This window comes from Channa argus, chromosome 15 (assembly GCF_033026475.1).
Source record: "Channa argus isolate prfri chromosome 15, Channa argus male v1.0, whole genome shotgun sequence".
Classification (NCBI taxonomy): domain Eukaryota; kingdom Metazoa; phylum Chordata; class Actinopteri; order Anabantiformes; family Channidae; genus Channa; species Channa argus.
Window position 1 is genome coordinate 15,093,440 of NC_090211.1, and position 25,049 is coordinate 15,118,488.

A 25,049-nucleotide genomic window follows, 5' to 3' on the forward strand; every position below is an offset into this window, starting at 1 on the left:
GAGGTTTATTATAGCAGCGTTCTTGATGCTGTCTATAGATAGATGTTTGGTTCTTGAGTCCCAGCGATAGTGCCGTTGTTTTCTTTCAGCACCACGGACAGCGCACGTGGTGCACCATGGACAGCGCCCCGCGCCCCCACACTCTCAGTCTGGGTTCGTGACAGGTGTTGCTAAACTAAATGTTTCCTTCGGGGGGAGCAAAATCGAGGCAGGCAAATAACCAGTTTAAAGGCCCAGTTTTTTGTGTGTGATGAGATTGGAGTCGTGTGGACTTTGCTAAAAGCCAGAAATCATGGAAACATATTGTACGTTAAGAGCGTTTTAATCAGTCTTTAACTACCTTGCATTTTTCTTTTTCCCGCTCCAGTTATGTATACATTTGTAGCACCCAAAGACTGAATCTAGTACGGTTACAGATGAGGTTTGTGCTTGTGTTTGCTTGTCATAGTGGGTTGTTGTCATAGTGAAGACTGAGTTTTTTGATGTGATAAAATCAAAAGATGGCAACCTAAACCCATCCCGGGCAACCCCCGCAACCCTATGGTTTTATGTATTGTTCATCCTTAAATTTACTTAAATTAACTACAATGACATTTACTACAAACTACACAAAACTTCACCTCCAGTCACATGAACCCAAGAAGGTGTCTGCAGTAATCTGGACGTCCTCGCTTTTGTTTTTATTGAACACTTTAATCATTTGATAAACAGATCCTCACAGTAACAATGCGATAGCAGAAGACAGAATCAAATCACTGTGCGGTGCAGCTTGTTAGGTTTTTAAAGTATTTATAGGTATTTACACAGAGAATATGAAAATCAAAGAACAGTGCCCGAGGTTGTTCCTGTGGTTCACTGAGGCTTTATCAACCCCGAGCAGACTTGAGTTCAGCAATCAGGCTTTAAACTGTTTGTGGCCGTATGAATCCTGTCCAAACAGTCAACCCCAAAACATTCAAGTACTGCATTTCTGTACCGGGTCAGCCAACACACAGGACTCTTTAGGGGAAAATCAAAATTGCACTGGCACCACTTCAGTAACTTAATTGAACATACAAATAGCATCCAGAGGAATGTCAATTCAAATAGTATCCAAATTCTAATGTACCCAAGGTAAATATTTCTTAATCTATAAAGCAACATGAACCAAACCTATAATTTATTAGACCACTTAGAGTCTTGGTGACACACCAATAAATAATAATTTGGACATGGAATTCATACAATGAAATAACATACAAACTAACATTCTGCATTGTTTAAATTTGAAAATTATTCCATAGGTAATTATTTCGCAGGTAACAATAATAGTGCATTTGAGTGAACTGACAGATAATTCAACAAACATTACCCAGCATCACTATGGTCTCCACAGAATGTTTTGGTTTGCAAAATACAATTTTAGTGTTGTGCTGTTGCACTGATTGTATTGCAAGACTTTTGGGGGAGATGTAAAAAAAACTAGTGTCAAAAAAGCTACAGTGTGAAATACTGTAAGCTTGCACTCTGATTTATGCTGTATGTAGTGATATTTTCAGCCGGTTTGTGTCAAGACAAAAAGCTTAAAGATAAAGAGAGCAAACTACACTGTTGCCTATAAAGTTGGAATCATTTTGTGTTTAGACACGTTCCTCTTTTTTGGCTACGGATAATTATGGTTTAATTTTTCAATGTGACATGTTTAAAAGCGATTGATCAATAAAGTTTTAAGACTATATACACTATCAAGAATAAATTACATTGTCACAATAATTTAATGAGAAGAAGTAAAAAATGTGTTATTCCAACTTATGGGCAACAGTTAATTTGAAAACTCTATTCTGCTGATATTGTGGACTGCATGTCTTACAAAAGGAGAAATATCCTGAAACACACACTCTTAACCTTTTCATACATTGTGATAACTGATAAAGCTTATTGTCTGACCATATGCTATCCAGTCAGTGTAAATTCTCATTTGGTTATGCAGTAATTTAATAAAACAAACTGATTCCCTCTCCATTTAAAACAAACAGGACAAAATCTGAACACAGCAGTGGTCCAAGATGTTTTATACAATATCTGATCAAACAAAAATACATCTGTATCTAACAAAGTCTCTGTGTGAGCACGGTCTTTCCTTGTATCTGTGGACAGTTTCTTCTATATAAACACACTGAGAAGCAGTTTCCATAGAGGCAATGTTGGCAAGTCTTGGAATTCACTGAATTCAGCTTGATATCAGGAGTGGGATTATTTTGGTCCAATTCCAGTGATTGGAGAGCCACAAACATGGTCCATTGTGGTTACCGTCACCCTCGTCCTCACTACCTGTGGCCTGGTCTCCTGTGGTTGGATGTGTCCCCGACTAAATCTTCCTCCACAACATTAACATAGCCTTCTTTCTCTATGCAGCCTGCCAGGACCTGCACGACGAGCCGGAGCCTGCGGTCCATGGCCTGGAGGTGAGGCTGGATGAGGATAGGGGACAGTCGGTCACGCAGCAGAGACTCCTCCATCAAGGAGCTCAGCTGGTACTCCTCTTTGCCCAGCAGCTGGAGACGCAGATAGGTCGATTTCTTCACCCTGGAAACAAGAAACAAAGGACAACATAATACAGTTGGTTATTATAAACGAAACCTTTCTATCAGACTGATTATTGATGGCTGTCAAAGATTAACAGCTTTCAGAACGTTTTCCCCACGTTGATTTGGCACAAGTTTTTACGCTAGATGCCCTTCCTGCCACAACCCTCCTATTTTACCCAGTCTCAGGACTTACACTAAGGTGGTGCTTGTTGGCTGTGCAAGGCCATGGCCTGGCCGAGTGGGATTTGAACACGTGGTCTTCTTCTTCCTAACTCAATACAATGTTCTACCACTGAGCAACCAGGCCCCTGATTATTGTTTGCTGTACATATAGATATAGATAGATAGATATAGTTATGCTTTAAATTTGGGGTTCAAATTTTATACTTTTGTGATTCAGTTTCAGATGACTGAGGGTTAGTGCTGGACAAAATTATTGTGTATCTCTACGTTAGACACTGAAATCCTTAGTTCGAACGGCTGACCTCGCTAACCTACGCCAACACTAATCCTACCAAAGAGATCGTTTGAAATTCACAGACACAAAATTCATAAAAGTCTGACCTGCAGCACTGGCTGAGAGGCACCAGGATGGACAATTCATCGTGGGAGTGTTTTCCAAACCTACACGGGTGGAGTCAAAGACCAAAGGCTGAAGCAGCAATTATCACAAACACATGATGGACTTTGTTTACTTGATAGCTGTTCATCTTTTTCATGCAGGTAGTTTATCTAAACATTGTTTTTAAAAATATTCTACAAGCAGAAAAATAACAACTCTTGGTTGTAGTGACATTAATACCTAAATAAATGTATCTTTCGAATGGATGAACATTCACTATTTGCTGAGACAGAATCTAAGACACTGTTGAATGTAAGAAACTGTTGAATGTTATTTTACCCTCTTCCATTGTCTAGGTGAATAATGAAGGTGTCATTTCCAAACTTCTCAAAAGTTTCATAATGATGACGATCCATGTTACCTTTAGGGAGAAAATATGATTCAGAGTCATTTCATTATTAATCAATTAATTTAAATGAATCTCAGACCAAAACACTTTAGTTTTTGTAACGACACACCTACTTTCTTTTCCTCTTACCCATTAAAAAATCAAAGATGGTCATGTCCATGATGTCCAGCAGTCGAGTCCCATGGTCATATGGAGGTGTTTGCTTCACTTCGTCACAGTAATCTGGATCCACCTCCCACCTGAGGATACGCATGAGAATATTCACATTTATAATTGCTAAATATTATGTCGCCAACAAGCGGAAGGTGCCACGGCCCTGAAGACATGAGGTCCAGTGTGGTAGTTTCCTTACTCTGCTTTTTTACGTTTGTGGTAGGAGCGTCTCCAGGGGTTTCGCCAGGTCTTGCGCTTGGCAAGGTTCAGGTCTGGCAGGAATGCTGCTAGTGAGCCTTCGATTTGGTCTGGTTTACCACACAGAGCATGCTCAGTGGAGCAGTAGTATGAGCATTCTCCATAGAAGCACACATTATTGGCTGAGGAGAGGAAAACAAATAACCTGCTTTAGAAATGAAGTCAGAAAAGAAGAGCAGGAAGTGGTGCGTTATGAAGTGGAAGTACAAAAAACAGGTTAACGATATTATATGGTTTAAGGTTCAAGAGTCATCATAGGTTACACAGAGACAGGGAAGTGAGGTTTAACTGACTAAAGTTTTTATATTTCAACCCAACAGAACCAGAAACCTTTTAGTGCAGTGTGGTAAACAGCTTTTTCTAAATTACGTTTTTAATAAAAACAATTGGCTTTTGATTTTGCTACTAATTAGTCTACAGTTGTCCCTCAGTACCTAATATGTTGGTTTAATGGACATAAGTTGAATGTATTTACCATTTAGCATCAAGTAATGTGGTAGAAGAGTTCTTTGTAAATCCTGAGTTGTAGTGCTTTTTTTGATCATCCTGACTTACAGTGCCCCCACGTGGTAAGTGTTGGCTATGAATTTCTTCATCATATGTACCAAAGTCCTGCCACTTCCACTGCTTTCAAGAGCACACAAGGAATGGATAATTATGCTCAGCTTCAAAAACCACTTTTCACATAACCTGGTTTACTTAAAGTGTCTCACAAGTGAAGCCAGTGAGATACAGTTGTTCTGAGCTCTGTCCAAGTAGGATGCAGCTAATCGAGCTGCATCACTGTGCCAAGATACAGAGGCTGGCAGAGCTGCTACCTGGGGAGATGAAAAAGGTCCTCCACAGCTTCTTATCACGTGTCACATCTCTGATCTCCCTCGTCATGTTGACAAGTCGTCCTGCCACCGGGGGCACTCTTCGGAAGTCAAGGATCCTGAGGACAAAGACGCACATCATTTAACACAGTGATTTAGCTTTTTAATGGATTTTTTTTTTAATCATGGAGGTTAGATTGACAGATGAATTAACTGACTTCTACAGTTTGTGTGAACGGCTGCTGTTTTCGGTGACATCAATATTGCCTTAGTGGGAAATTGGAATGACTGGCAGATCTTACACCATGATTCTGACTTAACATTACATAGAACAGATACAGCTACAAAGCAGGTTCAGCCTCCAGCTCATTCTCCCAAGGTGCCCCATGTAGGGCTGGGTGTTTCCATCCTACCAGGGGGGCTCTGAAGACTTAAGGTCTGCTCTGATCTCCTGCAAATTCCCTGCATGCTTCATGTACAGCAGTGCACATTACCTGCATATACACTCATTGGATACTTCAAACCTGAATTGGATTGTATGGGTGTACCCAATAATGTGGCCAGTGACTATATGTTTAATACTGTCTAAATGAAAGACAGGTCACTTTGACCCACATCTGCTTAATGATAGACAACTGTAAAGCTCTGCTCATAAACCGAGAGTAGGGAGAAGGCAGATTCTACTGTCTCAACTTTTTGCCTTTCTGTTTTCTTGTTCCCTTTCTTTCCTTTTTTCGGACACTCCTGTGTCAGAACATGATACCTATTCAGCCCCTGTTTAGTCTGTCTCACTGTATGTATTCTGTCCAAATGACCCTGACCTGTTTGAGGCTAAAACTAAGCCTCCTGGGAGTAGGCAGACACACAGAATGTCTGGCTGAGTGGAACAGAGTTTACGAAACTTTAGCTTACAGAGGACAGCATTCAGGAGCTGCAAACTGCACCGTCATGTTGGGCCCCGGTGACAAAGGAGCACCTGTGTGCGCGTGTGCATGTGCAAGAGCACATTTAAGCATCTTTTTTTTGTGAGCTCTCCACACAACAGATGGTAACAGATAGTACACAGCCAAAGAACAAAAAGGATAAAAAGAAACCCTGAGATTTAGAAGCAATTTCTGGTAAGCGGTGATGTTACCTCTCTCTCGTCTAAATCTTCGGGATCATTTTGTACGTTTTCCCAGAACTGACAAGAATTATACGTTTAATTTAAGATAGTTTTAGCAGAGTCAGTTCCTCAGTGTGAAGTCATAATCTCTCAGTGAGCAATATCTCAGATGGGTATCCAGACGCTGCTTTGGTCCAGCAGCTTGCCTATAATTTATAGGCAGCCCTCTGTAACGCACACAACCTAAAAACAAGCTCGTCTTTAGCTGTAACATGGCCCTCTCCCCTCTGCCCTAAACCATGTCCCGGAGGTGCTGATGTGCCTGTGATTCTTCCCGCCCACGTAAGCACATTGCACTCTGACCTCATCTAATAGAAAGTGAAAGTGTGCATCTGTGTGAAGTAATTACAATGCCCTCACCCAACCTTAAAATGACCTGCGGTCCATTTATCATCCTCCCCCAGAGTCCTAAACTATCACTCTTTTTAGTGACCCCCTCCCACGTCTTGTCTTGAGAGTGAAAGGATCATGTGGAAATCAATATCCTCAGAAGCAAATAGAGGAGATGATCCCTGCTCTCTGTGTTATTTAATCCCTTGTTCTTAATCCCATTCAAATTTTCACAGTTTAAGTCCATTAGAGCAGGTTTATAATGGGGTAAAGCATTGTGGTCTGGATGACGTGTGACCCGTCACTCTTCCTGGAACAGACTGTGAAGTATTATTCGAAGACACAGACTGATGGGAAAACAGATGAGTCACTAAAGTATCATAGCACAACAGAGTATTGTTAAAAAAAAATCTATTATAAATATTATAATATAAATCTATCTATATATCACTATTAAAAATCCGCTGGCAAACCTGTCCAAGTGAAAAGCAGCGATCTCAGCATTGTGCCTCTCAAAGTCGGAGAAGTAGAAAAAGTCTGGAGGGGTTTCCTGCTCCCGGGTCTGCCTGAAAGATAGTAGTTATGAAAGCAATAAACATAATCAATGGAAATGTTTTATAATAGGATCGTAGTCATATATTTTACACATATGGGTTTAGATAGGAGCAGCAAGAAGAAATAGAATAATAACTGGAAAGCTTGTACAGTCTAATATTCCTTTCTACCCTGAAATGTCTGAAAGATGAGAAGGTTGAAAAGACTCTACTGTCTTTTGATTTGAGACATTTCTGCTCCTGTCCATAGAAATCTCTTCAGCCTTCATCAGAGTTTTGTTTCCTGCAGGGTGAAACTCATCTCAGCGTCTGCATCCCTTTCTAGGCCAGAAGCTGACGCATGGGACCAAAGCCTTTGTGGACAAGGCTGCTGAAGGGAAGCTGGATGAGATTCCTGCTCACAGCCTGCTGTTCCTCCCAGCAAACACACACACACACACAAATCCAAGAGATGTGAATCTCTGCCAGCCGAGCCATGGATCTGAGTCAGGAACTGCTAGAAGCCTCTTTGTATCTGTCTTTCTCTTTGTCTGTCTGCTCGTCTGGCAGCAGGATACTGTCTGTCCACAGTCATACACCAACTTTCTTATTCTCTCTCACACACACATCCTCTCTACTGCTCTACCCCCATTATCTTTGCTCCCCTCCTCCACTCCATTAGTGTGGCCAGGTCTTCAGGGTGGAGAAGGGCATTACTTTGCACTTTGTCTCCTTCTCTCCCTATTTTCTTGAAAAGCCAAACCAACAACAGAAAATCATGTCTGCCTATTTCTTTAGATGTCAGGAAAACATCTGTTTACCCGTAAGTCATTGATGCTATTGTGTTCCCTTCTTTCCCATCTTGGGCTAAGAGGGGAGGGGGTTACCTTCTGAGCCACAGACCACAAAGCAGAAAAAGTCACCTTGTTATTCAAATATGCAGTTATTTGAAAATGCATATTTAAATAGAGAGATTTAGATGCAGATAGAGAGAGGGGCCAGCGGCAGCTCAGTTGGTAGAGTGGCCACCTACTGGCCATAGGGTCGGAGGTTTACGCCCCGGTCCTTCAGATCGCTATATCAAACAGTCCCAGGCCAAGCACTTTCTCCCAACAGCCCATCCCCAACCGTGCAGCGCAGGCCCCAAGTCTGGTAGAAATTGGGAAGGGTTGCGTCAAAAAGGGCATCCAGCATAAAATCGGTGCCAAATCAACATGTGGACAAATGCTCTGCTGCTGTGACCCTGAACTCAGTAGATAAGCCGAAAGGACAAAACATAAATAATAATAATCAGGGTTGCTGGAAAGGCTTAGTGACACAAAGATGCTACATGTGAACACTGAACACAGTGTTTTGTTTATGTTGCTGCTTTGAATAACAAATTAAGCAAATTGACTTTTCTGTCCTCAAGAAGGACAGAAGAAGTATAAAGTTAACTTTTTACAGAAAAGGAAAATCCATGAGGATAAACAGTTATGATGATGTATGACTTGCTTCTTTTCACCTGCTGTACATTTATCATTTTCCACTGTGCAAACTGTGTAACCTAAATTTGACTGACAGGAAGGTTGCCATGGCCACTAAATGTAAAATGCAATTTCCTGTCTGAGAGGAAAGCTCCTTTGAACATTGAATGTAAGAAGTAGTTTTTGTTTGCGATGTGAAAAGCCACAACACAAACGCACACGCACTCACAAATGCACTCAAATTTTCTCCAAGGGTTTTCATTTGGTTATTTGGCAGAAACTTTTATCCAAAGTGACTTACAGTTGAAGCATGGACACACACACACACACACACACACACACACACAGAGCAACTGAGGGTTCAGAGCACACAGACTCTTTGACATGAACACGAGAAGCAGGGGATTGAACCACCAACCCTGCAATTAGCTCACAACCTGCTATACCTCATGATCCAAAGCTGCACCTTGGTTTTGTACACACACACTTCCTTTGTCAGTGAGCATTTCTGATGAATGCCCCCTTATCTGAGGGAATGTGAATAGGCAAATGTATTGTTGCCAGTTTACAAGAATCTGTGTATGTGTGTGTGTGTTTAAACTGAACTGATTCCTGATGTAGACTCAGATTGTGCTGACTTGGCAGTTTATATTACAGAAAGATCAGAGAGGGAGGGGTAAACACCACAGCAGCTGTGACCCAGACTCAAAATACACACCCTCTTTTCATTCTTCCTCTCTCTCCTACAGACATTTGTCATCACCCGACCAGACTGATGATAGATGTTGGTGACAGAGAGGGGGCAGCAGAGGGAAGAGAAATCGAGATTGGCCGCTATCCTGTCCCATTTTGAGAAGAAACAGGAAAATCTCTTCCCACGATCACACCGAACGAAGATGATACAATATGCTGTTGGTTCTACGCTGCCATGCCCTGGTTTAGTTAACACTGCAAAGGGGCCAAAGCCACAGCTAGAAACACAAGACACAAACAATCCACTGCTTATTCTCACTGTCCAAGTACCGCAATGGAACTTTGCTACTGATCCGACATCGAGAAAGAGAAAGAGACCGACAGACAGGGAGGGAGGGCACACAGGAGATCTGTCATCTAGTGGTAATCCACAGCAGATTTCAGCCCCCCTGACAGGCTTCTTTGTCTCTGGTCCTCTGTCCTGTGTGCGTGTGTTATGTGTGTACGCAACATGTTACAGTTGTATGCATTTTCTAATACTAATGGAAGGAGGGAAGAAGAGAAGGAGTTTTATTTAGTCATTGGTGGCAGTGGAAACCTGCTCTCCCATACTGAAAGACAAAAAAGATAAAAGGAAACTCAATAATAATTGATCCTTAATGGTCTCTAACCTGTCTTGATTTACTACTTCTGTCTGGTTACTGTGCAGCCAAATTAAATTCCCTCTCGCCAGCCTGACCCTATTTAACACCAATTATTAAGCATTCAGCAGCTTCTCTACCTGCTCCTCCACTTATTTCTCTTCTTTACCCACGTTCATGTCTGTGCCTCATCTACATTTTTCCTTCATCACCTCCTCTTTTTCATTCTGGCAAAAGAATGATGCCATATTAAGTATATTATATGTCCCATTTGCGTCCTTTTGACTCCTGTTGTGAAATAGTCCATCAGAGTCTGATTATATGTTTGAGAGTTTTGGAGAAATGCAAGTGATTCTGTGACACCATGTAGCGTACTTACAAAACAACACTTCTGAGGGTGACAGACAGGTGGAAGGATGAGTGACTGAATAAAAGATTTGGAGGTAAAACCTCTTCAGCCTGGTGATTTGTGTCAGAGGGGGCTTGTTTGTCAGCAGCACTACACACACTAGTGCCAAAGGAAACAGAGGCAAAGATCGTAAAGCTGTGTGTGCACTTGTCTGCAGTACACTTTTTGTGAAAATAAACATTTGTGTGCATTTCTGACTCTGTATCTGCTTATTCCTCATTTTCCTCCACTCATGCAGTTTCCTTGCTTCCCACGGCATCTGTATCGGAGAGGGTTCTAAAGATCTGCCCAGGGTCCCAAAGTGGCTGTCGAGATTGAATTTCAAATCGATGTTACACAAGTTGTGTTCCAGCCTCAGCTATTTTCAACACACAGGGTGAGACACTGCCAGGAGAGAAAGGCAAGTTATCTGCATGTGTGGGAAGCAGTGAGGGCGACATTATCATAAGAACTCTGGGAAGAAGATTTGACTTGAAGATGGATGTCAGCGCTGCACTTTCAAAGATATTAGACGCTCATGAGGTGGGAAAGAGTGTGGAAATCAAATGGAAAACTGAGCAAAATTATCTGTCATCAGCTCTTTCCTGCATAAAGTAATCAGTTTGTGCAAATATCTACTGATTGATCATTTATCAAGGCAGGACTCATGGTTGTTCGCTGCTACTGGAGTTTCCATCGTACATAATAATTCACAAAGCCTTTTCAAAGTTTATAAACCTGCATTGAATACATCAGTTGCAGTTTTCTTTTTTGAACTTGTGTGTTGCTCCCTATTATTTTCACTGCCTGTAAATATAAGCTTATCTTTCTCTACATTTGAAAAAAATGTGAATCACATAACCTTTTTCATGCTGGTAGAAAATACACAATGTATCCATAGATACCGTTGTATGTTTAATGGGTGTGTTCAATTAAGACACCATGACAACGGTCATGACAGCTTTATGATGCTGTGTTTGTGGATATTTGTGACTTTGCTGAAGATTAGATCTCATGTCTTGACCAATTTATGCAGAACACTGGAAAACGTATTGTTCATTTCCCAGTTTCTTCACTCTTTCCTGGATGTGGGACCTCCTGTTCACAATAAAAGCTGCAAGCAGAAACCAAGGCCTTGAACATGGAGTCTATGTACAGCATTGATGGAAGATGCGTAGCTGTGGGCTAGGTCACTCACTATCTGTGACTACCAGAACTCTCTGGCAACCCTTGAGATAGACGACGGAAACCCTCAGAACCGTGTAAATTGTGTGTGTATTTGACTATGTGTCTATGTGTGCGAGCTTGAGTCACGATCGAGAGTCAGGGAGAGAAAGAGAATGTGCCTATCCAACTGTCTCATCTGGCCAGATAGCCGGGAGTCCCTGTCTGTACATGTCAGGGATCAGGCCATAGCTTGGGGGTCTGCAAAGCTCAGCTGCACTCTAACTACCCTCTGTGTATGCAGTTTAACAAGGCAGGCAACTGCTAGAAATAAAACACATAAAATGCTCTATGAAGGTTTGGGATCAGGGCATAAAACAGGTGCTTAGCAGCTTTAATATAAAAATATGGGAACAATAAATGTTCTGATCAAATGTGATTGTCAATGATTGAAAACCTTTTATTGCCCTGACAGACATTAAGTCAGTTAACAGCACAGTGCTTCATAAATAGAAAATGAGTTTTATCACAATCTCTGCCTATGTTTTTGCTTCTCTTGTCTGGTAAGTTCATTGATTTGCCAAATGGGAGAGATGTTCCATCACATGATTGGCAGTTCTTTATTACTATTATTGTTATTAATAATAATATTAATGATAAGGCTTTATATTACAGCCCGCAAGTTACAGGGTAAGTACAGCTACAGTAACACCGGTGCACCTCCACAGTACCTATTGACACATATTTGGTGTTACTTGATGACAATAAGCAAACTCGGGGGAATAGCAGGGTAACAAGATGATAATAAGAAAAATACCTCCAGTGTCATAATTTTGTAGTAGGGAAACATTAGGGGCAAGCTGCGGTTCTCAGGGACAACTCTTTCTCAGTGATGTCTTCAGAGCCACAGCAGTTTCAATTCGGGAAAGTTGAGCTCTGAATTCACAAGCTTATAAAGTCTGTTTCATGACAATGCTTGTAGAAAGTATCAAAGTTCAGTTGTCTGATGCTTTTCTTAGACCTTTAGCAGCATGAAGATCTTCAGATCTTTCCTGCCTGGTCAACATGTAGGACTGTGAGTGTATCAAATAATTCCCCACATTGCAGCTATCTGGGCTGAATCTCAGCTGCTTCACAGGGTCTGTTCTGCTCCACATTACTGTTAGAGCTGTTTCTGAAATGGTGGTGAATTTCTTCTTTTTTAACTTGTTATATTTTTTTGCTGGCCTTAATTGACTAGCATGACGTATTCAGCCGTGGTCTCCCGGGCTTACTGCCCCACAGAACAAAGCACCGAAAGACCTGATACTGAATTATATCATGGCTTTTGGGATCCCTTTGCTACAATCATCTTAACAGGTTCCCCTGAGTCGTGAACACACTTGGAAAGTGTATGAAAAAAACGAAATCGTATCATATTTTGCATATTCACAAATCCTCATTTTGGTAAATGCATTGGTGCATTTTCCATGTCGAAATGAGTGTTGTGCTTGTTATTTGATAAGCGTATTCACCAGTGGCTTTGGCTAAGAAGTGCTGTCAAACAGCAGCTCTCTGATATCAATAGACTTAATGTTTGAGGACTGAATAGAATAATCAGACAACAGCTTTGAGGACTAGTTCAGAATTTTAGCAGTTCAGATTTTGCAAACAAATTTCCCTCTACTGTTACTGTACTCTCAGAGTGAATCAGTAATACAAACTAACAAGATTTCACATGAACCAGAATACACCAATGGAAATGACAGAATATTAACTAAAAAGCTCAATCTCTCATTCATACCATACCTCAGAGATGAATTATGTCCATTATGGACTGGTATTGGCAACAACATGGTCCTTTCACATTTTCTCAGGGGGGAATCAATGGAACAATATTACCCATAGCCAATTCTTTCACTGAGTGAATATTTGTTTCTTAAAAACCTGAGACACTCCAGCAACTGATTCTGCAAATTACAAAATGCATTTAGAACTTGTGAAGTTTAAAATCTGAGTTAAAACAACAAACTCAGGTGACAGGTTGAAAGACTGACTCAATTTGGGCAGAGAACAGTGACCAGGACTTACTGACAAGTATAAGCAACTCAAAATTGTACAGTATGAAGGTCAGCTTCAAAAAAACTCTCACAATAAGAGACATTGGAATAAAAAGATTATTTTGGTTAGTCTACTTATAAAAAGTGACTACTTTATTGTTAGCAATATAATGCAGTATTCCAGATTATAATGAAACAGCAATATCTTAGATTTTCTATGTCTCTGGTGAAAACTTTTAATACTAAAAGTCCTGCTATTTCCCCCCTCCTATGTTTTTCATACAGCCATGTATCATTGTGTAATTCCCTCAGGTTATTGTGCTTTTGTTGAAAGCAAATTTGTTTTCTGAGACTTCTTTGGGGTGACCTTGTGGTTTAAAGCATGCTATTGCCCGAAAAACAAATGTGGATGGCAACCAGCTGCTCTGGAAAGACCAGAACAGGAGAATAAAAGTTCGGTTTTGTGGGATCCTGAATGGAAACGTGTAGGCATTGTGGTCTGTAGCCAGAGGAAGATGGCTTCAGGTTAGGTCAAGCTGATTATATGTATGTTGAAAAGTGATATTGATGATTATTATAAGTCACCACTTAATGTGAGACCGCAACATTACAATTATTACATATTACACATCATGATTTTTATTTGCTGACTGGGAACACCAACGGACCCAGACTGGACAAGACCCAGACCAACTTAGTCTCTTAATCATTTCCTAATCACACAATGTGTGTCCCCGCTTTAAGGGACATACTAAAAATCCACTATGATGATCAGGTCTGGCTGGGCGCTTTTGTTACACCATCACATCTAATTTTACATTTCGTTTTTCTTATTGCCTGTCATCTCTCTATTGTTAACTTTCTAATAAAGGCCTAAAAAAAAAGCCAGGCTGTGAATTGCCTGGATCTGACTGTGTGTCACTTTTTGCACACACAAAGACGAACACTAAAAACCCTCCACAAATCCCAATTGCTACAGTTGTACCCGCTAATTGTGAAATCTGCTGACATTCTAAAAACTGATAATACACTCAGAATAGATTTAGGGGAATCCAAGTCGAGAGCAATGCAAATACAGAACAGAATGATTAAGACTGTGAACTTTTACAGTGCAGCGTGGCAGTAAAGTGGATTCGCTGTCACTTCATATACTGAAATAAGGGTGTTTTCGTGTGTTTAATGTGTGTTGTGTGTCAGGGATTATAGAGTATATCCTTATGTACTTGAAGGATGTGACAGGTTCTTCAGCTTATGGTTAGCATTTCTTTTGTCTGTCTCTCTCTCCCACAAAAAAAAAAACAACAACACACAGTTTATCCTCAACAATCAGTGTGTGCTCCGGCAACACAGAGCCACACTTCATCAAATTTACATACGTATGCATCCACAGAGGATTAACTGTTTTCAATAGCACAACTCTGAAGGAATCCTTCCCGAGCTGCACAATTCATGACAGGCTTTGTACGAAAAAAATCAACTGTGAATTATGCTGAGCATACACAAGCATCAAGGGGATTCTTGGGTCAACAGCGATTAGATGTCAAAAAGCGCAAGCTCGGGGATGTTTAGAACAATAACCAAAATGAGTATGTCAACACTGCACATTGAAACAATGTCATTCTCTCCTGCAGCTTTCCTCAGTTTCTACATAGCAAGCGACGTTGTATTCTGAACAGCAGTTTTTAATACTAAACACCTGTCCAGACAAAGTCTCAGGGACCTTGACAGTTGTAACTGTCTATCCATGGCAGCCAATCCACCATGAAATGAGGTATAGAAAATATTCACTGGGAATGTCAAAATACTAAGGATTGTTTTTTCCCTCCACAATAGCACAACTTATGCACCCAACCACCATGAAATGTCTTCTTGATGTGAAGGAAGGCATTAATGCACTCGGACATGGAAGCAAAGCCCAATCTATTTCAGCAGGAAATGCCTCCAGAAAACCTCAACCAGTTGTCTCTGTCCTTCACAGCTCCAGACGCTTAGAAAAAGAAGGAAGAAGGGAGGATGGGAACAGGCTACTGCTTTCAAGAACCAGGTACAAACTGAATAATGTAGGGGAAAAAGCAAAAATTAAGCATCCACCTTGACACGTCTTGTCCTGCAGAGGCGAAAAAAAAAAATGAACAAAGTCAGCAAATTCCGACATTACTTCCATAATGAAAACAAACCGGTTAGCTCTCAGGCTGCTGGATCAATGGGGATTTTAAGGGCTTTCCCTGTGTTTGTGTGTGTGTGGGTGTGTGTGTGCGCGCACGCAAGTTTTGGATTCTGCCCGCGCACAAAATCAATGGGAATTACCATGAGTCTTCATCTCACAGGGACTGAGTAACAAGCCCTTGTATTCAGCATGACATGTAAGCTGAAGCCGATGAGAGGAGGAGAGAAAAATCCCAGTCTGCTCTTGTCAGTAAACTGCAAGATAAACAGAAAACAGTCCCTCCACTCTGGCCGAAAAGGAGTTTGGGAAAGATATAGAAAGCGTCTACAATTCTGGGCATCTTCTCACAGTCTGAATTCCCTTATTCCCTTTAATTGCTCTCTGTATTTCACTGTGATGTGGGACATGATGGGTATATAAAAAGGGTGGATGCTGACTTGTCTTAGGTTCGAACATAACATTTAATTAGAAAGACCTTCAATGCTGGTGCAATGTTGTGTTTTAGAATTACTGCATGTATTTCTCTAAGTCATAGTATCAAATTTACATTGTTGAATGCTTAAAGAAATCTATGACCAGGGAGTATAGTTGTTTTCTCCAATCAGGTTATAGTTTGAGGCAGATTCGCTGAATAGAAATTGGCAAATGCCACAACCAGAATGGGTACTAAAGTTAAGGAAGCTAAAATACCTGCCAAAACTACATAAACCAGGACTTTTTAAACTGAAAATCCGTACTAAGAGGCTCTTCATTCAGGTCGATCCACCAAACTAGCCTACGGCAGACCCTTAAGAATTTCTTAATTATTGCTAAGTAGCTGCCAAACTGCAAACACCAATTAAAGCAAATGATGTAAAATGGGAAGTAGTCATTTTTACATGCATGCAATACACACGCACACACAGAATGTGTGTGTAAGACTTGAGCCAAGAGTAGTTAATTGGATTTAGAGTAAGCATTTTGGACGTCCATTATCTATGCCCATCGGTGGGGCTAAATGTTGTGAGGTGTCTCATCCAAAACAATCCTATTATCTTGACCCAAAGATAAGAAAATTACAAATCTTCCCTCTCCTCCATACACGTGGCATAAAATCACAATGGCTAAGCATCTTTCACTCCTCCAAAACGACATTTTCATGTTTTTCTTCCTGTTCCTAGGCAGTGCCCAGCATGAATGATCCTGTCACCCTGAGCTGCCCTGGCTATAAACCAACCAACCGTGGGTCCACAAAAACATCTCCATCACATTTCCTCTCTTGCTTTCCCTCCTATTCTAATTTCCTTTTCCTGAAGGACAATGTGGCTGCTGGCCAGTCACCCCCTTCACCGTCTGGGTTCATTTAAACTGAACGTAGACCCACTACAAGAGCAGACACAGACTGTACACACACACAGAGCCACAGAGGAACTTTGTGGCCAGTTATTTTTGACAATTTCATAAATTTGAATAGTCTATAGCAGGCCACAATGGCTTGAAAAACTAGGTGCCATTCCCCCTTATTTTATTCGATTGTGCGGCCTGTTAAAATGCGTGTTCCATTAACACTTGACTGCACCAGAATAGCATTTGATTTAGCAGTGCTGTCATTTGTTTCGATCTTAATGTTGCGTCTGTTTATTAGTTTTTCATATTTATGTGAGAAGCTTTTGGGTGGTTGCAACAACCTGTTTTGTTTAACGTGCAAACGTACAAGCCCCTGCAGTTCATCCATTACTATAGACTGCACACAGAGGGAGCAGCTCGATTGTAGCGGGCTGTCAGTTATTTCCAACGTTCCTTTTCTCTACCGTGTCAAAATGGATTGCACACTACAGAGTGAAACGTAACTACATACAACTCAAAACTTCGATACCTCAACCAAAGAAAGCAATCAAAAGACTCTTTCCAGAAACCTATTTTGTGAGGCTCCCAAGTCTAGGCATTGGTGTTTGTGCTTTGTTTCTCCCACAGCTGAACTTTTCTATTTAGACCTGTCAACAGTCTTGTTGTGCTTGGTGGTTTGTGGTCAGATGCAGTTTCCTAAATAGAAACCATCTATCAGAGGCTAAGTGGTGGCTGAGAGATGTCATTGTGGTTGTGAGTGGGTGACGGCGGTGAAGGAGGAAGTGGTGAAACCACTGGAAAAACAGTTCCAAGGGTTGAATTTATTCTTGTGTAAGAACTAAGTGGGAAGGAACGAGTCCAATGCACTTGAAGATAAACTGAGTTAATTTGTATGCGAGGGAATATGAAGGAGGCTTTGAATATCTTCACACTAGAACCACAACGCAGGCTTCTAATTGACAAAGGTATATTACAGCACATTTTCTGGTGCATGAAGTGATGCTCACAATAAATGGAGAAAGCAAATTGAACACTGGCTCTAATCATGATATTAACAGAATTTCTCTGCACTTACCGTGGGTCATCTAGTTTATCATGAGACACTGTCCATGAATCATCAAGTGACGGCTGCATTTTCTGTATGACCGTCAATGTCACTGCAGCCTGTGCGTCATCTTTAATGAGGATGTGTTGTTGCAGTATATACCACAAAACAGAGGAACAATAACACTAACATCTCACACTATCAAACCACAAAAACATGTAAAACTCTGAATAATAAGTTTTTTTTTGCATGGCTTTTACAGTGGGTAGCTTTGAATCTAGGTGGGAGTTTTCTTTTAAATATCTGTGTGCAATGCAGCATCAAATAGAATCTGGCACTTTTTATCTTTTGATGTTGCAAGACTCTCTAATAGGTTTAGGGTGGTTAGCCCACTGACCCACTACCATTGTAGAACATCTGTGGATGGTTTTATTTCCTCTGATATAAAAATGAAAATACCATGTATCTAGGAAACTGAAAATGATAGACTCCTCTTCCCTTTGTTACAACTAACATAACTGAAATAGTTTCAGATGGAGACATGCACACTTGAATCTGTGATTTTTTATTTTTTTTTTAATTCTCAGAGGTTCCACTAGCACTGCCTTTTGTGAACAATCTTCCCAGCAGCAGCAATACTGCTGGGCCTTCTAGTACAGAAGCTTCTCTGTTTCCATCACTGCTGCCCTCCAAAAAGGAGGGTGCATGGAAGGGGAGCGGTAGTTCAGTCAACCCTATGGATCAGGTTCCTGCCTCTCTGGCCCAGTGATACCAGACCTGGCCATCCCAGGCCCTCCCACATCCTGCCCTGACAATGGGAAAAGGCAAGGAGAACCCTCCCCTGGTTTAATTGCTAGACAATGACTACATTCTCCCCCCCCCCTCCCCCTCCTGGCCTCTGTGTGTGTGAGAGAGAGAGGAGGCACACATACAGCATAATTGCCACCTTGCATGGGGCAGGCTTAGACAAGCACAGCCTTGGCCCACAATGAGTGTATTAACCTCTGTGCATACTATCACAAAAGAACCAAGCTACGGAGCCACACTGCTCTCTCTTTCTCAGAACTGTTGTTTCATTTAGAACTGCTCGGACAGAAAAATCAGGTGGACTGTGACAGATCTACCTGGGAACGGTCATTATCAGCTCAGCTGTAAGGAGTTGTGCAGTGTGTGTGTGGTGCTATTGTTGAGGGACAATAGTTAATTTGGTGACAAGGTAACATAAAGCACATGTGCTCGTTCATTTTCCTCCTTAATGGAAAAAAGGAAGAATAATCATCCCCATTTGGCCATTTAGGCCAAACCATTATCCTTATTATACCTTCTGAGAAAGACTAATCTAAAAAACATCATGGCCATTAGCACGATTTTATGTCCCACAGAAAGTTGTTGTGTAACTTGTCACGATAAATTGCTACAATGAGAGCTACGAATCACAAATAGCGGATTCACCAAAGCATTTATATAACAATTAGCCTTTAAAAAATTCCCCTTAATTAAATGCAGCACTCCTAGGTGCTCATTTACTGTAACTAACCTGGGATATTTTGCGATATTTTACCTTTAGCAATTTCTACTGAAATCACACGAATGTATCCTCACAATAACTTTAGGTTTGGCCGCTTTCCTCGCCTCATCAAAAGAAATGGATTAAACAACTGGGATGTCTAAAATTCAACTCCTGGAGCAAAATACATTTTCAGCATTCCAGACAAATGTGGCAATGACATTATTAGTGGGAAGCCAAGGAATTCCCCCATTTAGTATTTTAGATGATAATAATAGGACTGGATGGCTAAACAACATGATCTTGCGATGCTCTGACAAAGTTTGGGAACCACAACAAGCATGCACCATGGAAAAAATACACATGCACATGCAGTCTGGTCCACACCCACCAGACATGGACAAAAACACAAATGCACAAACAGAACTACATATCAGAAGATCTGAAATTGCAATATTATTGCTAAACCTAAACCCGATCCATCCATTAGACTTTCACACAGTGTACTGGCTGTGATTCTGAGGATGACTGTAGGACAATCTCTTAATCTCTAAATAGACATTTAAGTAGATACATATACCTCATTTACATGCATTGTGAAGCACTATTCAATATTTTGTAATCTGTCTCATAACAAAAGTTAGGTGCCCATATATTTTGAACACTGATTTTACTTCATGCGACCTGGTAACACAAGCCTTCAAGAGATCTCCCAAAGATGCTTCCCATGTAAGTAAAGGACATTCACAGCTACAGGGACTTTAAGGTCAGCAGTTAACTCAACATGCACGTCTTTGGACTGTGGGAGGAAACCAGAGTACCCGGAGGAAACCCAAGAGAGCAGGGGGAGAACATGCAAACTCCACACAGAAAGGCCGCAGACCTTCTAGCTGTGAGGCAGCAGCGCTAACCACTCCACCACTGTGCTGCTTAACAGGGAAATACACAGAGGGACACTTAAAAGCCAATTGGAAAATATCTATTTTAATAAACTCAGAGTGCTTAAGCCTAATTTTAGCTTTAGATATGGATTAAATAGTAGAGACTGTGGATTTTGTCCCCATTACTTCCATCAAAAAGGCATTAAGAAAAATCCCTCAATGGCCTCTATGAACAGGAGGAACAGTTGCAGCAAGTAAGACCTCTTTCAGTGTTCATATGGGCACCTGACATTTGTTTGAAGACACACTCGGTAACACAGGTAAAATTATTTTAGAAAAAGATTAAAGTTTGCCACAACCAAATAATATTTGTTTGACAATGATATACTGTCCAAAGAAAAGGAAAAATGCCTATATGGAAATTGTAATAATTAACACGTAATTAACATCTTTTCGGTTTAAAATAAAAACCCTGAAAAATTTCCCTGAGCTTAGCATTGAAGATAACTTGCAAACTGCTGTATCAGCTTCTAAAAGTGAAAACAAAAACCATTAAAATAATAGATGGTAATGAATCTACACCACACGCACACACACACACACACACACACACACACACACACACACACACACACACACAAGCCCTCAAATCGCTCATAGTATCATCTCTAGCAATTCAGCAACTCTGTAATCACATTACAATTAGGGTACACGAAGCTCTCAGTGCACATTATACACTGTAAGTGCATAAACACTTGTTGGACAGACCGAGAAAAATCAAGCAAATCTAAAAATACAGAGCAAAGAAGCTCTGAACGGAGGCGAGGGACAAGCTGAGGATTAGACCCACCTCAGCAAATCAAACAAACAAGTCCAAAAAGGAGCATAGACAGGAGGTGGAGACAGAGAGACAGAGAGACAGAGAAGGCAGAGATAGGGATGAAAATGCCACTTCCTCAAAAGCTGACCTAGTCAAACATTGATGAGAGATGTCTGTCTAGAGTGAGTGCGTGTGTGTTTGTGAGTCTAAAATAAGACAGTTGTCAGTGTTCTTTGCCAGGAGTCTGTGTGAATGTACCTGTCAAGGAAAAAAAAGTTACTTGAGATTTGAGATGACATACAGACACGTTCACTGCCAGATGCTACGCTGTCGACCTCTTGAATCAAGAATAGACACAGAACTTAGACAGACGAACCAGACAAGCGTGAGACAGATGAAGAATGGGGGACTTGCATGGAACTTACTTTTTCAAAGCACCTCCGACAAATATGAGTCAGTTGTAAATATGTTAGATGTCAATGATATAAAAATACCGATTGCAGAACAGTCAAAAGCACTAATGATGAGACATAATGAGATAATATGCAGAACACACGTGCAGTGAATTCGATTAAAACATTACAGCCTGAAATACTGCAGTAGACTTTGTAGACGTCACTAAGCTAACACAAATAGTGTGTGTGTGTGTCCATGCTCTGATGACTAGGCAGATTTGACATGCAGCTGGTTACATGACTGGTAAAGCAGCACATGAATTAACTGGCTCATCTCACAGGCTACAAGAGGTCAAAGCGTCACAGCACTCACACAATCACTGCACGCACACACACACACCGATCAGCCATAACATTACTCGTTCCAATGGCACCGGGAAGAAGATGCTATTCTGCTTCTTTTACATCATGTGGCCTGATGCTTGTGTGTTGCTTACCTGAGGAACATATGGCACCACAATGCACTATGACAAGATGTTACTTTGACACGTACAGGACCATCTGCTTACCATGTCCGTGGTGTCTTTCAGCAGGATAATGCACACAGCCACACTGCAAAAATGGCCCAAGAACGGTTTGAGCAACACAATAACGCATTTTTGGTGTTGACTCCGCCTCTACATTCTACAGATCTTAATGCAATTGAGCATTTGTGGAATGTGCTGAAAAACTGATCCCACTTCTCAACTTACAGGACTTCAAAGCATCTGCTACTGACGGCTACCACAGCATAACTTCAGAGGTCTAGTGGAGTCCGTGCCTCAATGTTCTGTTTGTTTTGATGGCAAAAGGGGGACCTACTTAATATCAAGTCACAATGTTATGGCTGATCAATGTATATCTAAGGTTACCCAATTTCCAAACACTTTCCAAAACATGCAAACAAACAACCCTCATGGTTTGCTAAGCAACTTTGCAATGTGAGAAGCTGCGAAAGTGAGAATTTTACTGTGTGGGTTTGTTTACATGAATGCTTAAAATATGAGAACTATAAATCAGAGAGAGAGAGAGAGAGAGAGAGAGAGAGAGAGGGAGACATGGAAGCTGGGTATAAAAAGCATGTTGAGAATAATATGATCCTAAAGTTGAACAATACAAAATTTTTTCATTGAATTACAGAGAAGGAGGAGACAGGACAGGAGAGGATGAAAGAGAAGCATGAGAAGGAGAAAAGAGAGAAGAGCCTCTGTAAGATGAGCAGTCTTCTGCCACATTAGAGCAGCTTAAAACCCAAATTAATCAGTGGTGCAGAGGAAAGGAGTCAGTAGTGCTCAGAGCCTAAAGAAAAGCCACTGGGTCTGGCTCTCTCGGGCTGCCTGTGCAAAGTACAAAGCTGCCTGACAAACAGATGTTGTAAACGGCAACACCAGAACACTCAGAGACATAGAGATGATAAAATGTAGAAGGATGTGGAGGGAAACCGTGGATTTGTTTAATAGCAGAGGCCGTTGGCCTCGTGTGCGTGATTTTCCTGTAACTTTTCAAAACACACAACAAATAACGAGGCAGATGAGAAAATGAACGACTGAATGATAATGTGCTTTCCTTAAAGATGAGATAGTTTAAATGTAAATGACTGAATAAATGATTACTGATCTAACAGAGGATATGCGGCTGGTGTCAGGCTGTCTTGCACTTGGGTTTTTGCGCATCACGTTGTGAGGATGCCCTGCCTTTTATTTTTAGTCGTTGTTTTGACCTTCGTTCATGATTCTGAAAAGCTGCTTCCGTAGTGGGTCAATACAGGAGTGCTACCTTAACTTTGTCCCATCTCCATTAAATCTAAACAATTTAGACAACTTTTTAGCCAAACAAACAAATGGTATAACGGTAACCGACCGTGGAGCATACCTCACAGGATGGCTACCGTGTCCTCCAAGAGTTAACACGGTGTGACTTCACTTTCTCCATACCAAACCCCATCATCACATGAAGTACTTGTTAAATTATACAAGCTTTGCATTAATTCCATTCAACATTTAACTTCTAGAAAAAACAAAAGCACATTCACAGGAATAAAAAAAAAAAGTAATGACTGACTACAGCACAGATGTCAACACACTCAAACTGTTAGGAAACATTGTACAACACCGTTAGGCAACACTTAACATTTCTTTGTCTTCATCTATCAGACACAGTGCAGACAGGTTTTCTTTTTAACTGCATCAAACTGTGACATTCTCTTGTTTTGGCTGTTTCTTATACTCTTTTTCTCTTCTTTGTTCGTGTTCTCCCCCCTGCAAACATAGAAAATCTGTCAAATGGAAGTGCAACATAGAAACACTAAGACATGTACCTGGAAGTGAAAGAATTATAAGAACTATTTTCCAGATGAAGATATTTGATAGAGATTTACATAAATACAGGACACACACACACACAGCTCTCCACTCCAACTCCACTCATTTGTCAACAAACCACACATGCTCACCACAGATTGCTATTGACTTCAAAAACCCAGGTCAGACATATTGCTTGGCATCCTAAGCTGCTCTGTCCACTGCCAGCTGACTGGTCTAATGTGTAGCCAAAGTTTACATAACCCATCAGCAAGTGCAAAGATAGATGTAACAACTGAGCCAGAGCGTTTTATAATGTGCAGGACTGAAGTCAGAATTATTACAGAAAAGACATGGACTGTAGGATGCAGATGGTAATGCGAAGATATTTGATGTTTTATCACATTTAAGATCTTTTCATGCAATTCAAGGCTTTTTGACTTGTCAAAGTGAAAATCATTAGGGAAGTGTTAAATTGAGCGGTTGGGAGTGAATGTGATAGTTTTCTATTGTGTGTACAGACAGAGTGTGGGCTCACTGTCATCACCTTCTGTGTAATATACCCACGGCTCTGCATGAGTGGCTACAGCTGCAGCTTGGCTCACTGCTTGCAAAATGTTCCAGCACCAGCCCTGGGTGACGGAGGGTGCACGAACTCCGTAACCCCTACAGCGTCCCTCTCTGTGAAACTCGTGGGTGCATATTTGTGAATGTGTGAAGCCACAGCTGTGCGCACAGCTGTCTACAGTAACATGCTTCATCTGTGTCTGTAGACATTTTCAAAGATGAGCTCAGTCACCGCTCTAAACTGCGGCCAATGCGTGAGAGCCAGAGGCATCCTTATGGCCCTCATGGGAGCTTTTTAGAGAAACTGTGTCAAACAAGTGACTACCAAATTCGAAAACAATAAAAATGTATATTATGCTAACAATATTTCCCTCCTTCAAGGCTACAAATGTGAAAAAGATTAGCTGTAATAATGAATTCATGAGAGGATTTTGTATGTGCTAGGCAAGGCGTGCCTGGTGTGCATATATTTACATGCATATACTTGTGTGTTTATGCAGACATATGCATGCAATCATGCTGTATTTATCCATTACAAATGCAGGTTTTTAACAATGCAACTTGTTTGAATATGTATGGCTCTTCTGAGGATAAGACTGACTGATAAGGTTTGGCTTTGGTACCTGATGTGGAGCCAAAATTGGCTTGTTTCTTTTTGTGAACGTCACTGCTTGTGTGAACTCAATCTGTGCACCAGCATGTTACAGTCATTTGGTACACAGATGCTTGTTATTTGAGTCTTGTGTTTACAAGACTGTGATCCAGGCATATGAGTTTAAAATCTGTATGGCTAAAGAATATTAACAACCGTTCTTTTGC

At 41.0% G+C, this 25,049-nt stretch overlaps 1 protein-coding gene across 1 annotated transcript in view; it reads right to left on the reverse strand.

The window, feature by feature from the left end:
- Positions 1-665: 665 nt before the first annotated feature.
- Positions 666-25,049, reverse strand: part of fam20ca (FAM20C golgi associated secretory pathway kinase a) — a 35,262-nt gene continuing 10,878 nt past the window's right edge. Inside the window, exons 4-10 of the mRNA XM_067478458.1 lie at positions 6,733-6,825; positions 4,768-4,883; positions 3,891-4,071; positions 3,668-3,777; positions 3,469-3,550; positions 3,132-3,191; positions 666-2,565 (exon numbers count right to left, since the gene is read on the reverse strand). Coding sequence (XP_067334559.1) covers positions 2,307-2,565; positions 3,132-3,191; positions 3,469-3,550; positions 3,668-3,777; positions 3,891-4,071; positions 4,768-4,883; positions 6,733-6,825 — 901 coding nt within the window. The 3' untranslated portion in view covers positions 666-2,306. The remainder of the gene's footprint in view (positions 2,566-3,131; positions 3,192-3,468; positions 3,551-3,667; positions 3,778-3,890; positions 4,072-4,767; positions 4,884-6,732; positions 6,826-25,049) is intronic.